The sequence below is a fragment of the Pinus tabuliformis genome, chromosome 2_1 (genome assembly GCF_031772625.1).
Source record: "Pinus tabuliformis cultivar Carrire ecotype Pingquan chromosome 2_1, CPIR1, whole genome shotgun sequence".
Taxonomy (NCBI): domain Eukaryota; kingdom Viridiplantae; phylum Streptophyta; class Pinopsida; order Pinales; family Pinaceae; genus Pinus; species Pinus tabuliformis.
In genome coordinates, this window is record NC_142299.1 from 899,360,295 (window position 1) to 899,378,265 (window position 17,971).

General features: G+C 36.7%; 1 protein-coding gene across 1 annotated transcript; it reads right to left on the reverse strand.

The window, feature by feature from the left end:
- Positions 1-5,175: 5,175 nt before the first annotated feature.
- Positions 5,176-6,812, reverse strand: LOC149203557 (proton pump-interactor BIP103-like). Its single transcript, XM_089401912.1, has 5 exons — positions 6,660-6,812; positions 6,005-6,193; positions 5,626-5,910; positions 5,358-5,459; positions 5,176-5,274 (listed from the first exon to the last, which is right to left on the reverse strand). Exons 1-5 carry the CDS (start codon positions 6,810-6,812, stop codon positions 5,176-5,178), a joined length of 828 nt encoding a protein of 275 aa, XP_089258038.1.
- Between the last annotated feature and the right edge of the window lie 11,159 nt (positions 6,813-17,971).

Genomic DNA, 17,971 nt, shown 5'->3' on the forward strand with positions numbered 1-17,971 from the left:
TCAAACAATATTGCCAGAACTTGACAAGGAAGGAAAAATTATATTGGAACCGGAAGCAGTCACAGAAACAAGAACTTGACAGCTACGAAATCGATCAATTTCGGAGTATCTCATCAAGTGGAAGAACTTATCCACTGAAGATTCCACATGGGAGGATGAGAATTTTATACAGAAGCATCCATAACTACTCAAGCGTTGAGGACAACACTTTTTTGAAGGAGAGGGGCATGTTAGGTCCCTATAATACCAGTAATTACCCCATTACTATTGTAGTTGTATCCCTTATTAATATTGTTGTGCCCCTATTGTCCCATATTGTTATTACTGTGCCCCATAGAATCCCTCTATTGTTATTTTTGTGCCTTTATATTATTATTGTTAGGTCGGCTGGGTTATATTGTGATTCCTTAGACTCATATATATAGAAAGGAGGTTTTGTCATTTGAATCATCCAAGAATTGTTCATTTATGTAATGTAAAGGAGGTTGCCCACTCGAAGAGGCTGAATTCTAAGGTGTTGATCTATCTTTTCTATCTTTTGTGAGCTAGTTTCATAACAGTCTTGCATGGCTTGCTCAAGCCATTTTGTCTCACATGGGTACATGTGCAGAATCTATGTAACATCTTGTCAAGTGGAAGTTCAAGTGTCAATAGTTGAATGTAACAGTCATAGAGTAGTTGAAGAGTCATGAGGGTAGGTGAACAGTCACAAAGGGGAATGTCAAGGGTCACCCCACCCTTTGATATATATAGTACCTTATAACTCATTGTAAAGGATTTTAGTCAACCAAGCTTCCGATAGGAGTTTCTTAGAGAAAGCTTGGAGAGTATTCTATCGAGCATTGGCTTCTCCACAGTGCAGAGCTAGTACATCTATTTAGAGGAGCAGGCGGCAGTGACTGTAATGTTCCACTGTCGAGACTAGTCATCTGTCAAGGTTGTATTGTATGATTGTAACTTTCACTTCTTAATATAATAGAGCGAGCACGTTTCATGCATATGTCGTATTGTATTTCAGCTATCGTGTTTACTCTAAATTATATATGTATCTGTTTTCTTACACGTGTGTGTATAAACTCTTTTGTATGTGTATGTATGAATCCTACTGAAATGTGTTGTTGGTTTAACCATCACTTTGGAGAAACTATATTTTATATAATAAATCTCAAATCTGGTTATCACTAGTTAAGGATCAAAGAAGAATACATTCCAAAAACAAATTTCATACGTGATACATACACTATGAATTTATAGTGCTTGCATTTCGACTTACAAATGAACTTGTTGCCTTTATGTGCTTGATGAATAATGTCATTAGCAAATTTCTAGACCTGTTCATACTAATCTTTATAGATGACACAAATTTATTCATAAACTTCAAAGGAGCACAAACAACATCTAGAAATAGTGTTGTGGGTAAAGCCCATTCTTAATTGGTCAATCCCTAAGAATGTAGCAAATGTTAGATTATGCATGGGTATCACATGATACTACAACATATTCATAGAGGGATTCTCTAAATTAATATACTCTGAAACCTATGATGAAGATAAAGACCCTAATAAGGACTTTGTATTTTGTAATGACATTTTTTTGGAAGGTTTAGGGGGTTTGCTCATGTAGGAAGATCATGTGGTCACTTATGAATCCTGTAAACTAAAGGATCATGAAATAAACTATGTATTTTATGAACTTGAACTAGATGCAATAATCCACACACTTAAGATGTGGAGACATTATTTAACTCATAAAAAAATTAGCTTAATTACTGATCATGTGAGTTTAAAATATTTGTTCATCCATCCTAACATGAATTCGAGGAAAGCCAAATGGATGGCCTTCCTAATTGAATATAATTTCAACATTAAGCATATACAGAAAAAAAAACAAAGTAACAGGTGTGCTAAGTTAAAGTCTGAAATAGATTTGTGAGGTAATAGTAAGTAGAGCTGAAACAAATTTCATACAACATATTATTGTAATATTTAGAAGATAAAGATTACAATAATATTTGTGAAAAAATAAAAATTAAATTTGAACATGGAAAACATCTAGATTACTCACTTAATTAAAATTGGCTAGTAACATTTAAAAATATAATTTATGTTCCAAATATGGCCACGATTAAATAAATGATATTAGATGAACACCACAAAAGACCCTTTTAAGCTCTCTGAGGTTATTAGAAAATTATCGCAGCTCTTAAAAATGAATTCTTCTAGCCTGGTATGTTGAGGGAAGTAGCCAAGTAACTAGAAAGATGCCAAGAGTGTCAACAAGTAAAAGTGGAGCATCAACACCCAAAAATATTATTAACCGCTTTCTTATACTAGAATAGAAGTGGGAGGAAATTTCCTTAGATTTTGTTATTGGATTACCAAAGATAGGAACTAGAATGATTTTATTATGATTGTGGTAGACAAGTTGTCTAAGTATACTCATTTTACACCCATTCAAACTAATTATAGGTGGCATAAGTGTTCATGAAAGAAATTTTTAGACTTCACAAAATACGAAAGGTTAATATATCAAACATTGATGTAAAATTCACTTCCAAATTCTGGAAGACATTGTTTACTCGAACGTTTACACAACTTAATTTTAGCACTACATACCATCCACAAATAAATGGTCAAACACAAAGGGTTAACCAGGTCCTTAAGGATATACTACGCATGTAAGTAATGAACCAACCCATGAAATGGGGGGGCTTTCTGCATTTAGATGAGTCTTCCTATAACAATAGTTATTAAGCATCACTCAAGATGAGCCTTTCTGAATTTATGTATGGAAGGAAGTGCCATATCCCCTTAAGTTAGAGACTGTTTGAAAATAAGCTTATGTTTGGACCAAATCTGCTACCGAAAAAGACCGTGAAGAAATCAAGCAAAACCTAAAAGTAGTGCACTATAGGAAAAATAGTTATGGAGACTTAAAATGGACACAGATAATTTCAAGTGGGAGAACATGTATATATTAAACTACAACTAAAAAAGAGTTCCTTAAAATTGGGAAATTTTACTTAAATAGCCCCTCAATTTTGTGGGCCATTTGAAATACTAGTCATAGTGGGGTCAATTGCCTACCAACTAGCACTACCAACCCACATTAAGGTTCATAATATATTTTGTGTCTCTTTTTAAAAGGTATATTCATAATCTTGCTCATATTATCTATTGGAAAGTTGTACATGTAGAACTAGAAGGTGAGTTCTAGGTCGAGCCTCTACAAATTTTGTACCAGAGGGGAAATACATTTTAGAATTGAACCATCTCCAAGATTAAAGTGTAGTGGAAGAACTTTGGGCTTAAGGAAGTCAAGTGGGGGATGGAATATGAAATGAAAGAATCTTTTCTTATGTTTTTCCAAGGAAAATGGAAGTATGAAAACACTAAGGACATTGTGTGTAGTGGAAGCACTTTGGGCTTAAGGAAGTCAAGTGGGGGATGGAATATGAAATGAAAGAATCTTTTCTTATGTTTTTCCAAGGAAAATGGAAGTATGAAAACATTGAGGACATTGTTCCCTTTTAAGGGGAGGGGAGATGTTTTACCCTTTGTAAATTTGCATTTTATGGCTTTTATATTGGACATGTGGCTGAAAAGTCAAATGATACAAGTAATGTGTTATGGCAATGTAAATATTTATTTTGATTAATAAAAAGAAAAGAATACTAACTAGAGATAAATTTCATAGGTGGAAGCTATTTAAAGAGCAATTTGAGAGATAAAGGCAATTAGATTAAAAGAAAGGGCTAGTGGGAGACAAATATACTAAACACATAAATTAATAAGATGCTACTAAGGGTTAGGGAGGTGAAAAGTAAGAAAGAACCACTGAGTTGTTCTCTTAACAAGGAGGAGTTGGAGCTTAGAGGGAACTAATGAGAAACATAGTTCATAGTTGGGAGGAAGCTCAAAGGGTACTACTCGGAAACTTAGTTCATGGTTGGGAGGAACATGGCAGGTAGGAATCTTTAGATAAGTATATAAATATATGGAATAATCTATGTTAAATATATTTATTCTATAGTTAGTAATATGTAGTCCTTATGTAGTCCTTGGAAAGTTATTAATACAACCTTAAAGAAAAACCTAGTATTTTCTAAACCTAAGAAAGAAACAAATTATGTAGCAAGGAGATACCTGAGACATCAAGCTTCTTCCCAAGCACTTTCATGAAAACATCAAGATATTTATATAACAAAAATTGGTAACATGGCCAATTTTGGCCCTTTCTATATTATTGTCAAATTCATAGTATTTTTCATAATGAATTTGGAGAGATGTTACAATTTGAATCTTGAATCTTAAGGTTTACACAATACTTGAAAGAGTGTTGATGGCCAAATGAGCTCTCCTCCTTTGATATACTTCATCACACAACAGTTATACTCACTTCAAAGTTCTTAAGGCAGGGATTTTAAACTTAAGATCCCTTCCTCTTCTCCCTTAATAATAAGATTAAGTGAATGAAAATAAAGGGTATTTATTTTTGAAAAAAAAATAGAAAGTTCTTAAAAAGTTTAATATTATTATTTCCATCTTTCTATAGAATATACCATGCCATACAATAAATATGGGATATTAGGTTTTTCCTCACCTAAATTTAAATTTCAAAAAAACATTAATTAATTTACATGTTAACGCTTCTTAATTTCACAATTTAATTTATCATTTACACTCTAAGTTCATACACTCAGCCCATAAATGCTCTTATAAAATTATAACATGTGATCCCTCTTTTAAGATGCAAATGAAAAATATCCAATCAATAATATTTCATAGTAAGCCATACAACGAGTTACAAGTAACCAGATTCAGTGGTATTTTCAAAATTTTCCTTGCAAGTTCAATCTCTATTCAGGAGAATATTTTTCTTTTACATTACAGTAGAATAAGGAAAGAACAAGTACAGCTGGACTTACGTTGATAACTTAAAGCCAAAATAAAGACCACCATTGTCGATTGAAACCAGTGTTTGCCAAAGCCAAAAAAAGACCACCATTGCCCATTGAAACCAGTGTTTGCCCTACCTAAAAAAGAACCCTTACAGAATGGTACCAGTGTTTGTCAAAATGTAAAACAAAAATATCAGAGCCATATTAGTAACTGTAATACACGCGCTATATTAGTAACTGTAAACGTCGGGTAGTCGCGATTTGCAGCACTGGAATTAGGGGGCATATTGTGCATTTTGAGCTCTCAACTTTCTCTGTTCGTATTCCTCTCTGAACTCTTTATTCGCATTCCATAATCTCATGAACTTTTCAACCTGCAAGTGAGAGTGGATAGTCAACTTAGTTTTCCTTCCACCTATAACGAGGATAATAATAGAAAATAAGAAGAGAATAATACCTCCAGCCTCGATCTTTCTTCGAGAGCAGAAGGGTTAGGGTTGGCGAGATACTCAAATATTGCATCGTCCGTCTCGGCCCGCATTTGCAAACAAAGTTTATTCTGAAAGAAAGGAGGACAGTATCAGCATATTATAAATCACCTTAAATATAACTGGACTCCAAATATTCAGAAGAAGAGAAGATTTTAGTAGAATATATATACTTAGGGTTTCACAAGAAGAGAAGAATTTAGTAGAATATATATTTAGGGTTTGCAGAAAACTTACGTTTTGATATCGCTGCTTCCGTAGTTGCTGTAGAGATGGATATACCTCGTCCATCCAATTACTATAGTATTGGAGGTCATTTTCCAGAGAGGAAATCTCGAAATCAAGTTCCCTCAACTCTTTTTTCACATTCCAAATATCTTTCAATTTCCTCTTCAGATTCCAATCTTCAATACTCAAATTTTGTCCTCTCGATCTCTCCAGATCTTTTATCTGTTTCAGCAGGTGGTTCTCTTCGGCTCGTGTATTCCGCCCGCCCTTTATTTGAGCCTCCAGTATTCTCACCTGCACAAAAACACAAAGAAAACATTTGATAAGAGAGTTTGGTTCTATAAATATTTTAAATAAAATTGAAGGTACAAACCATAAGAAACCCTACCTCTCGATCAATCTCAGCTTCAGATTTGAATGTATTAGTGTCTTCGCCGACACTTGCTCGCACTCTCACGTTCTTGAAATTGAACTGCAATTCCGATAACCTTTTACTTATTTCGTTGCAGCGTTCTTTGCAGGCCTTTTCTTCAGCGAAGAGAGGCTTTAACTTCTCTACAACTTCCCTCCGCTTTGCCTGCAACAAAGCATTTTATATTAAAATTCAGTGTGGCCAGTTTACCTGCCGCTAATTTCTTCAAAATGCAAAAAAAAAAAATGCAAATTTGGGTAAGACCCAGACCAAATCACACAGTCTGTCACAATCATTTCAATTTCAAGATTTCAAGAAATAAACCGTCTGTCACTATCATTTCAATTTCAAGATATTCAAATATTTCTGTCTTTTTCGGACTTACAATCTTTCCTTTTTTAACCCTTCGTATAATTATTTGTCACACAGGCAGACATGTCTCTAAAACCCTAATGAAAAAGAATGGAATCCTCTAACTTCCATTCTAACTATGGTATATGTATATGAAGAATAAAACCCTAATGAAAAAGAAATTTAAATACAGTACGTTGCACTCTAACTATTATAATTGGATTCAAAATGCAAAAGGCTGAAAATTTAAAACAACTGAACGTTAGTTTATTTTAGTTACCCTTGTGGCTCTTATGGTCTGGATTATCTCAGAGCGGACTCTACGACTCTCAGCAAATTCTCTCTCGAGCGATTTCAACTCGGGCAACTCCAGAAAAGGATACGCGACGAAGTAAAATTCTTGCTGGTACTGGGATTTTGGATCGGAAGCCATCATCTTTTCTTTCAACAATCACAATGAATTTTACCACACAGCCAAACTTCAAATAAGAAAACCAGTACTACTGAGCTTTATATTCTATCAGATACGACGCTGCTGCGATAAATTGCTGTGAGTTGGATGAGAACTATATAGCTACTCGGCTGAAAGTCCAAAACAATGTACATCGAATTGGGGCTCGGACAAACGTGTCGGGTTTAAATGAGTTACTTAGCTAGTAGTACACAATACTATTTAGGGAAAGATTTAATTAATGTTCAATTTTATGATGTAGTTAAATTAGTTTATTATTATTTAGCATAATGGTGTATTAATTAGTTATATAGGATTAATTTTTTATTATTATTATTATAAATTTGTAAAATTTACAGTGATCTATTTTTTTTTTTTTTCTGAATTTATATATGTATTTAAAAATTCATTTTATTGGTAAGTTTAGGTTTTTGTTACGTGGTTTCTGATCTATTACATATTATTATTTGAATTTATTTTTTATGGTTTTTGATCTATTACTTCCATGGGGCATGCGTGAATTGCACGGCCCACTCACGCAAATTCCCATTCTTGATGGAGTGCACTGTACACTATGATGTATTGGGTATCATATCGTAGGCGGGAGTTTACCCCCACATTTGTACGAGTCTGAATTAGTTTTTTTTGGGTCTAGTTTCAAAGCCATTGAGTAGTTGTAGAATTTTAAGAGTGAGATGGTGAAACATTGAATTTTTTTTAGAATTTTATATTAAATAATTGGTAGACATTTATGGTCATTAATCCAGAATACACATTTTACTTCTCATGTTATTAAGATTAAATTTTCATAATACACATTTTACTTCTCATGTTATTAAGATTAAATTTTCATAATACACATTTTACTTCTCATGTTATTAAGATTAAATTTTCATAAATTTTGATTATTATTGGTAATATGTAAAATAAATTTTCATAAATTTTATTTATTATTATTAATATTTAAAAAATTATCTACAATATTATTTGAATTTAAGTTTTTTAATCTATATCAATGAATAATAAGAAAATTTTAGGTAGAAATTACTAATATTTTAGAGTTAAACGAGAAAGAAATAAAGATCAATCAATAAATAAAAAAAATCAAGTCAAACAAAGACTAAGTCAAATTTAAACAATAAAGAATTATAAGGACACATAAAAGATAAAGACTCAATCAATAAACTAACATGAAAAAATTAGTAATAATAGAAACTCAAGAAGAAAGGGTAGGGAGCCAATAACTATTAATTGTCCAGCCATCGTTCTTATTCAAATTGTTTGGCTTTCTCTCAATCTCTATAGCCTCCCTAAACTTACGACGATCGCAATGATCTATCCTAACAATGACCCACTCGGACGTCTTCAATGTTGATGTGGTGTTTTGTCTTCTTTGTATGTTCTACCAAAGCTGAGGAGTGGTCCTCCCATGTTTGATGTCAGTTGCATGCTCACTAATCCTCTAATTTATTGAGCGGCCAATTTCACCAACATAGGATGTCCCATAAGAACATGGGATTATATAAACACATTTCATATTCTTAGGGTCCATCGGGTCCTTTACAGATCTTAGGGAACTTTGAATGGTGTTTAAAGGCCTAAAGTTTGAGGCAACCTTGTGCTTTCTTAGGATCCTCGCAATATTATATGTGGTTCCCTCGATAAAAGGAAGGTGCACCCCAGAAATCTAATCCTTTGGTTCTTTCTTAATCTTAGAACCATAGTCAACTTTAAGGAAAGACTTGAGACATTGGTGCAAATTATAACTATTATTTTTGAAAAAATTAAGGAGATGGGTTTTCTCACCATCAAGGTGGCTATCATCATAAAATCTTAAGGCTCGAGTAGCTAAAGTGTTGAGAACATCCATCTTTTGAGTAGGGAAATGGTGTGACTTAGCATGAAGATATTGCTTCATGTGAGTTTTCTTCCGAAAGACCTAGTGTGAGAATGAACCATCATCCTTCTTTGAAATAAGGACGTCAAGAAAAGGCAAGCTCCCATTAGTTTCACATTCCATGGTAAACTTTATGGAGCTAGACTAATTATTAAGATGTTGGAGAAAAAGATCCTCTTTTTCCGACCATGAGGCCAGATGACACAAGTGTAATCCACAAATTTCTTCTGAAGCTTTGGTTTGTATTGATTCGAGGCCAAATCTTTAGATTCAAAGTCCTCCATGAACAGATTAAACAGTACAAAGGCAAGGGGGAACCCATGGCGACACCACAAGTTTGTTCATAAAATTCCCCTTCAAAGCTGAAGAAAGTAGAGATCAAATTTGGACCAATCTAATCATTTTAGGGGCTTGTGTGGCTCACGCTGGGTGCAATCCCCGAGCCACACCACCAGGTGCCATCCCCGGGTGACGTCGATGGATTAGATGCCCCTCTCCTCAAGCCTTCGCATATATATATATATATATATATAGTAAAACACAGCTATTTTATGTTTTTATTCGGGCAGCAAACAACAGCTGCATAGTGATGACCGAAACTATGGAAAACTTGTGCAAATCTTCTTTGCTGGTTATATTTTTTTTGGATATATACCTCACAAACTCCCTGCGTGGACAAACAGTTTGGTGAGAGGAGTGACTACTGTCTAGCTTATCTGGTTTTTAGTTGTCTGGAACAAAGAACAGTATTTTGTTTTGAAGTTACTTGAGAGGCAAACAGCCTCAGTATGCATATGCTCAGCATCTACAGAATGTAATTTCTCTTTTTCATAATAGAAATTACGACTTTTTCTACGGGAAAAAATATATATATATATATAATTGTATTTTATGTTTATTTTTATTGTTATTGTTATGTAACTTGACCAAGTCAAAATGTTTACATAACATCACATAACTATGGGAAAAATGAATGTACTCTTGACCTTGCAAGAGACTTCTTGAAAGGCAAGTTGATATGGCAAGGAAAAATATGCCAAGCATGGAAGGCAGGTAAGTTTAACGAGGAGAGATCCAGGCCCATAAAAGTCAATATGCCTAGCTTGCGTGATAAATATATCATTCTAAGCAAGAAACATCTCTTGAGGGGTTCTCGTATTTTCCTAGAAGAAGATTTAACTGTAAAACAACAGGAGTAAAGAGAGGAAATTTTAAAGGTTAGGGAAGTAAGAGATGAAGGCAAGAGAGCATGGATTTATAAAGGCAAAGTTGTGATAGCGCAATTTGGACCTCCTTCCAAAACAGAGCAACAAGATGGTAATAAAGAAGAGGCAACAAACTCTTCAACAGGAAATCAGAAAGCAAGGTTAGTATGGGAAAGCAGGGACAAAGACTCGAATGTGAGTCTTGCATGTCAAAATAAATAGCAATCAAATCATACCCAGGTTTCCTTAAGATTAGTTTGTTGGAACTGCAGAGGTTACCCATGGAGACGAGGACCCGGGTTAGGGCCTATTGTGGAAGTTAGAGACATAATTTGCCTCATAGAAACACATGAGCATGAGGGGTGCAAGACACCTCTGTTTGAAGGATACTCGAAGATGGCAGTGTGGAACAACGAAGCAGGGAATGGAAAAGGGAACGGGGGTATCATGGTTTTAGTAAGGGAAAAAGAAGGTTGTCTCATTCAATTAGAAAAATAAGACTCAAAAAAGAAATTTGCAAAGGTAGAGGGCTTGACCACAATGATCCAATTGCAGCCTTAAAAGCGGATATTGCAACATATTTGCAGCTAGGTGAAGTCCTTATAGTGGGTGATTTCAATGCTAGGACTGCAAGTGAGCAAGCTAGCATTCTTTGTTGTAAACATGATTTGTGACCCTATTTGGCTTACAGAAGAAACTAATCATCAGTGGGAAAGAATTTTAGAGGACAAGGGTTACAATCTCTTTGGTGAACAATTGCTTACTCTACATGGGGCCTTTGATTCAGTCATTTGTAATGGCTTGACTAGATGGGCAAAGTCTGGTAATTTCACTTGCAATACGTAAAATGGATTAAGTGTGGTAGATTATGGAATTTGCTCGCATGGTATGTGTGAGAAAATGGAGGAAGTTTTGATTGGAGATCAACCGTGGGACTTGAAATCAGATCACAAGCCAATTTATTTATGTTTCTCTTGGATTGGAAAGAAACAATTAGAGTCAAAAATTCAGCATGTCCAACAAAATCTCCCACAGGGCAGAATTCTTTTGACCCCAAAAAATTGTAATACCTTCAAAATGATGCTAGAGAGGCTCTTCGAGAAGGAGAAAATTACAATTCATAGCCTTCATAGTCATGAATTAACACATTTAATTCAATGCGCACTTGCAAAGTGCAAAAGAGCAAAAATTAATAAGTCTGAAACAAATTGCTTTCCGGTTAATGCTTGGTTTGACGAGGAATGCAAAAAGGCAAGGAGAATGTGGAAAGAGTCAAACAAGGATAACATAAAGCTCAAAGCTTACAAGTAGTTATTAGGCAAGAAAAAGGTCAGTTTCATGGTTTCAAGGAGGGAAGAACTAATCTTCCTTGGGAAAAATAATCCCAAATTATTTTGGAAGGAGCTCCAACTGGAAAAAATAAATAAATAAATAAATTAAAAATTAAAAATTAAAAATAAAAAATAAAAAAAAATAAATAAATAAAATAAAATAAAATATTGGAAATAATACAGCTTCTAAATGGTTTTACTATGCAAGACAACTCTATGAGTAGGTTCCCAAGGTTGACCCTCCCCCCTTGGTCAACACTGATATTGAACTCTTCATGGTACAAGAGGTAGAGATGGGTATCAAGAAGTTGGGTGTTGAAAAGCAAAAGACTTAGCTAAACTCCAAGCAGAATATCTAAAGTGGGGCTCAAATATTCTTGCACCTCAGATTACAAAAATCTTCAACAACATCATACAACAAGGGCTCCCTACAGATTGGACAACTAGTCTAACAATACCTCTTTTCAAGAGCAGTGACATCAATAATCCCTCCAATTATAAGACCATCATGATAAACCCTGTGTTTGCAAATCTATTTGGAAGCATGCTAGAAAACAAAATTAGCAAGTGGGTAGAAGAAAGAGATAAGCGTGCTAAAGGACAAGCAGGTTTTAGACCTAAACATTCCACAGTTGGTCATTGTATAACTTTAAGGCACGTCATTGAAAAAGTTTGGGAGAAAAAGGAAGAAGTATTTTGTTGCTTTGTTGATTTCAAAGAAGTGTTTGACTCAGTTCCTAGGGATAAGCTTTGGAACAAAATGGAGGAACTTGGGGTTCCTAAATATTTGAAAGCAGTTGTGCATAGGCTGTATGAAGAGGTAAAAGTCAAAATTAGAACTTCAACAGGCATTTCTGAAAGTTTTAGAAGCGATATCGGGGTCAAGCAAGGTTGCCCACTGTCTCCTACCCTTTTTGGTTTATATATCGACAAGTTTGAGGAGTGGTTAAATTTGCAAGGGTGTGATGGTATCTATTTGGGCAAGTTTGTTATAAGGCTTATTTTGTATGTAGATGACCTTATTCTGATTTCTAAATCGGCTCATGGTTTGCAAGAGCACTTACTATCCCTTGAGCATTTTTGTAGAAGTGTGGGGATGCAAGTCAATATCAGCAAAACGAAAGTAGTGGTTTTCTCTAAGAAAAGAAAACATAACCAGCATAAGTTCTACTTTATAGGCAACATTCTAGAAGAAGTTGTGGATTACAACTACCTCGGAATTGACTTCCAAAAATCTAAGCAGGAATGGTTGTAGAAATAAAATAACTTTGGGGGGTTGGAAAGCATTTTATGCTTTTCAAAATAAGTGTAGAGAGGCAAAGTTATGGGACTGGAAAACCACTCAAACTCTTTTTGGACTTCTAGTGATTCCGGTGATTCTCTATGGATATGAACTATGGGCTAGCAATACATCTGACATGCAGTGGAGACAAATTGAGAAAATTCAGAAGTGTTTGATTATAAACAAATTTAAGATTAAAAGTGCAGTTCCTTATGCTATCTTGTTAAGTGAAACAAGGACTGCTCCTATTGAAGCAATTGATATGGTGTGAGTCATAAGGTATTTAAAAACAATTGAGCAAATGGAAGAGGGTAGATGGTCTAAGGTTGTCTTTAATGATAGATTGTGCAAGAGCAAAAAAACTTGGATGCAGCAAAATAAAAAATGGTTTAGTAAAAGGGGTATTTGCTTGAATGTGTGTCCCATAAACAACAAAGAGATAAAATCTTTTGTTATAGAAAAGTTCCACAAGCTTACTTCAGATAAGGAGCTAGGAAGAAAGAAAAATTACTATATTGAAGTGTTTAATCCCTCTCATAGTCATTAACCAAAAGCATACATAGAAACCAATATCTCTTGGAGAGCCAAAATTCTCAGTGCTCAGTTAAGGACTAATTCTCATCAACTCCGTTGCGAAACAGGGCGCTGGAAAAGGCCAAAGGAAGTGTGGGAGGAAAGAGTATGCATTTTTTGTTCTTCTGGAAAAGTGGAAACATAAAAACATTTCATTTTAGAATGTGAGGCCTTCAAAGACAATAGATAAAGCTATGCATATATGCTGGTAGCTAGCTCTTGGGATAATCTATTTAGCAAGGAGTTTTTCGAGAAGCTGAGAGCATTTATTTTGAAGCTTCACAAAAAAAGGGTTGAATACATCAAGCAGATGAAGAAGCAATCTGTACCATATGCTAGCTTTAGCCTCGTGGACGTTAAAATAATTTATTTCTTTCTTTCTAACATAACCTTACAACATCTCTTCCAATATTAAAAAAAAAAAAAAAGGAAAAATAAAAAAGAAAGAAAGAAAGAAGTTAAATTTGAAAAGTGGGGGTGGGCAATAATGTGAAAATATAAATATGATATTATATGGGGTAGAGAGTGATATAAGAGAAAAGTTAAATATGAAAAAAAAATGGTGAAATCTTGCTTTATGTTGTGACTTTTTGGCGGGAATCAAGCAAAGGAAAAAGGTCAAATCCTTATTTATGTTGTTTAAATTGGTTTTTGACTCCGTATATGGATTCATCACTCTGATAGTTCAAAACTTAAACTTGTGATTTCAACAAATTCTAACCAAATCAAACCGGAAAATATAAATAGAAAGGCTTGAAAAATAATTGAGAAAATATAAATAATCATGCCCCACATTCAAAAAATAATGAGAAAAATATAAATATAGTATTATATTTATATAGTATCCATTATTAAGGGGAAAATGATGGATAAAATATAAATATTGTATTGTATTTATATTCTTCTTTGAAAATAGTGGATATATTGTATTTATATTTTTCTCATTATTCTTGTAAGGAATAATGAAAAGAATATAATTAAATTTTGAAAATCGGTGGGGAAATAATGTACAAAATATAAATGTAATATATTATATTTATATTTTTCCCACCATTTTCTCCGGGACATTTCTACTATATTTTGCTTATTATTTTTCTATTTTCACTTTAAAAAAAAAAAGAGTTGTTTTTAGTGAATGAAAAGAATATAATTAAATTTTTGAAAATTGGTCGGGAAATAATGTACAAAATATAAATGTAATATATTATATTATTGATGGGGAACACATCTTATTCGGGGGGCTTGATGGAGCACGGTAACAGGGAGGTCTCGGCAGCTGGCGCAGAGCCAGATCTAGGCCCGTAGGGCTGAGGTTAGGGCCCAGCATCGATGGACGGGGAGCAGGTAGATCTCGTCCCTGTGGCAGACAGGAGGTTATCGGCAGGTGGAGGTTAGCTAAGCCAAAGCACAGACACCTGGAGGGTTAGTAGCTGAAAAGAGCGGAAGCTATTTTCAGCAGAGGAAAACAGGTAGAGGTTTTACGGTCTGTGACTTTCCAGCACCCGACAAACTGACAGTGATTGTTCATCCAAGAAGTAACCATGGTTATTGCGGACGAGGGCATCGATTTAGACCCTTCCATGGAGGATATTCTTTCTGTTTGGGGGGAAGACCCAACCCCCCAGAACGTTAAACATTTCTTCGGAACGGTGGAAGCCCTAGCCACACGTCCGTTCTGTTCGGAGCCAGAAAAACCGACCCATATCCCCTCCATTTTGTCAAAGGACCGGCACGAAACGGCAAATGTGTTTCAGGAAGGAAAGCCTCATCTCTCGCCCCAAAGCTCGATTCAGAGGACCTCGCAGACAAATCTGATCAACCCACCTCTCGGAAGCAAAGGGTCTCAAGGGTTTGCTGAACCGGTTCTTTCAGGCGGCCTGGAAGATATTGTCATCTTAGGAGCGAAGCTAGGGCATAGCCCAGCTGGAAATGCGAGAAGCTCGGCTCCCATCACAAGGGCTTCAATCGCAGCTGGCAGAAATAGCGCAATAGAGAAAGGAGGGCCGGATCAATGCACTGAAGATCCCCAGGACCCAAGGGGGAACGATAGGCGGCCATTTCAAGGGTCTCAGGTAACCAATCAGCCTTGTCTTGATCCCCTAAAATCTCTGCCAAATTTGTCGAAGGAGATTTGTTTGGAGGCTAGCCTTATCTCCCAATCCTCCGGCCCTAGCACACTTAGAGGGCTGCAGGAGAATGAAGCCCTAGGAGATATCCCCAGAGTCCCTAAACCCTCAGAAGGGCAAAGGAAAAAACAGAGATTGATTAAATCTCAAGGGCTTGAAGGAAACCTAGTATTGGGGATGGACGTCAAAATCGAAGAAGTGTTGGAGGTTGCTGAAAGTACCCTGGTCGGTAGAGTAAGAGGGAAGATTTTTTCTTCTGAATTCATCAAATCCTGGGGGAAGAGGAATTGGCCAACGGACCTAATTAGAGATTTCTGGGTCCTGACTCTTGCAAAAGGTTGGTTCTCTGTCCATTTTGATTCCAAAGAGGTAGCAGAATGGGTTTTGCAGAGGAACTGGTCTCTTGGGCACATCCCGGTGCTGTTCAAAAACTGGAGCCCCATGTTTGATGCAGCGCATGAAAAAGTCGATGTCTTTCTGGTATGGGTTAGGGCGCCAGGCTTGCCATCATTCCTCTGGGTCGAATCAGTGTTTAAGGCGATTGGGAATAGACTGGGTACCTACCTAGAAACTGATATGTCCTTTCTGGAATCAAACAACAGGGCCATGGCGCGGATTCTGGTAAGCCTAAATCCTAGCGGGGGTTTGGCAGAGAAAATTAATCTTCAATATAAGGATTATGTTTTTGAACAAATCTTGGATTATGAGTACTTGCCTTTCCGCTGCCATCGATGCCACGAATATGGGCATCTAACTAAGGAATGCCCCCTGGGAAGACGGAGGAGGAGGTTCCAGTGTACAAGGGAGAGGACAGAAACGATCTATCAGCGCTCTCAGCATCAAAATCTCAAAGAGCTCTTTGTAACACAGGAGGAGGAATTAATGGACATTGACCAGCAACAGGGGGGCCAGGTTGAGGAAGCTGACATTCAGGAACCCCCGAAGGATCTGCCGAAAGAGGGAGCGCACGCAGAGGAAGCACCGAAGGTCGCGGTCGAGGAGTCTCCAAGCACAGCCCCAAGCCCAGTCGTGGATCAAAAGGGAATGAATTTGAATCCTCCCATCTCTCCTCCTATTACAAATAAAGACGAATGTTTGGATGATCATTTAGTTGCTGATCCGCTTATTAATTCTTCCCCTCCTGATCAAACTGGAAAAAATGTATGTTCGATCGATAGAAATAAGGGAAACTGTTTGGAAACCTGCATTGAAAATTTACCGGCTGCTATTCCTTCCCTAGATTTGAATCGTGATGGGTGTAGCCATGATCCCTCCTCCCAGGCCCTGCTTCCTCAATGCCCTTATAACCTTCGCTCTCTGGTATCAAAACCTGATTCATTGCCTTCTATGGGGGGCATAGATCCTTCCCCATCCCTGTCCCAGCCGGGGAAAAAGAGGGGTAGGAAGTCAAAACTCTCTGCGGCCAAAGTCCAGGTTATTTTCGATGTGGCAGATGGGAAGCAACTTTCCATCACAGGGGCACTTAGAGCAGTTTAAAGCCCCGGGCCAGTTTTAAAATGATCATTTCCTCATGGAACTGTAGGGGTTTAGCCAGCAAACCCAAAAAACTGGCCTTGAGGGAGTTAGTTTTGAACTCCAAGGCGGATGTAATCCTTCTCCAGGAGACCCTGGGAAAAGGGGAGGATATTGTATCATTGCTCAAAGTACTTCTCCCAGGATGGGTTTTCTCAGCTTTGGATGCTGATGGCCATTCAGGTGGCTTGGCTGTGGGGATCAGAGAAGGCAGAATCAAGATCCTGAATCAATGGGGAATGAAGCAGGTGATGGGGATTGAGTGTCAATCTACGGATTTTGATTTCCCTTTTACTATTATTAATATCTATGGGCCTTGTCAAGGAAGGATCCCCTTCTGGAATGGTTTGATGGAAAGCTCACTCATGAAGGACAAATTCTTGGTGATGGGAGGAGACCTAAACTTCTCTTTAGGTAGAGCGGAGACCTGGGGCCCAAATGCAAGAGAGGATCCGCAATCTGATTTCTTCATGAATCTATTAGCCTCAATCAATCTTCTAGAAGCAAACCTCATCAAGCTGAAACCTACCTAGCGGAATAAAAGAGTGGGAGAAGCAAGGGTGGCAAAGCGACTAGACCGCTTCTTAATCAATGAGGAAATGGCTGCTGCAATTCCTCTTTTCAGGCAATGGGTAGAAGAAGGAGGGCCCTCGGATCACTTTCCGATATATATAGAGCTATCCAAAGGTCCCAAAAAACCCCCTTCCCCTTTCAAATTCAATGCTTCCTGGCTCCAAGATGAATCCTATAATAAGCTGTTTAATGAAACATGGATTCACCCTGTCAGAGGATCCCAAGAGAATAAAGGATTCTTATTTATGGAAAATCTCAAAAGATTGAAAAAGGCAACAATCTCATGGGCAAAGGACAGGAAATTAAAACAAAATGAGGACCTAACCAGGATAAATGAGGAACTACAAAGGCTAGAAAGCATAGAGGCGGATAGTTATGCGACTCAAGATTCAAAGGAGAAAATTGTAGGCCTGGAGAAGCTCAAGAATCAGATTCTGCTAGCAAAGGAGGAAGAATGGCGACTCAAGAGCAGAGCAATATGGCTTAAAGTAGGGGATGAAAACACCAGTTTCTTTCATAACTATGCTAAAGGGAGGAAGAGCGCCAATACTATTTGGAGCCTAAAATCTGAAGATGGAAGGGAAGCCAAGACCTTCGAAGCTCTTTCATCCCTTGGGGTGA

Bases quoted from the DNA above. Each gene is read 5' to 3' on its own strand.
- LOC149203557 (XM_089401912.1), bottom strand. From the start codon at position 6,812: ATGGCTTCCGATCCAAAATCCCAGTACCAGCAAGAATTTTACTTCGTC. The intron at 5,460-5,625 runs GTAAGTTTTCTG...CCTTTCTTTCAG, and splicing joins GGAAGCAGCGATATCAAAAC to AATAAACTTTGTTTGCAAAT. The intron at 5,275-5,357 runs GTATTATTCTCT...TCTCACTTGCAG, and splicing joins AAGAAAGATCGAGGCTGGAG to GTTGAAAAGTTCATGAGATT.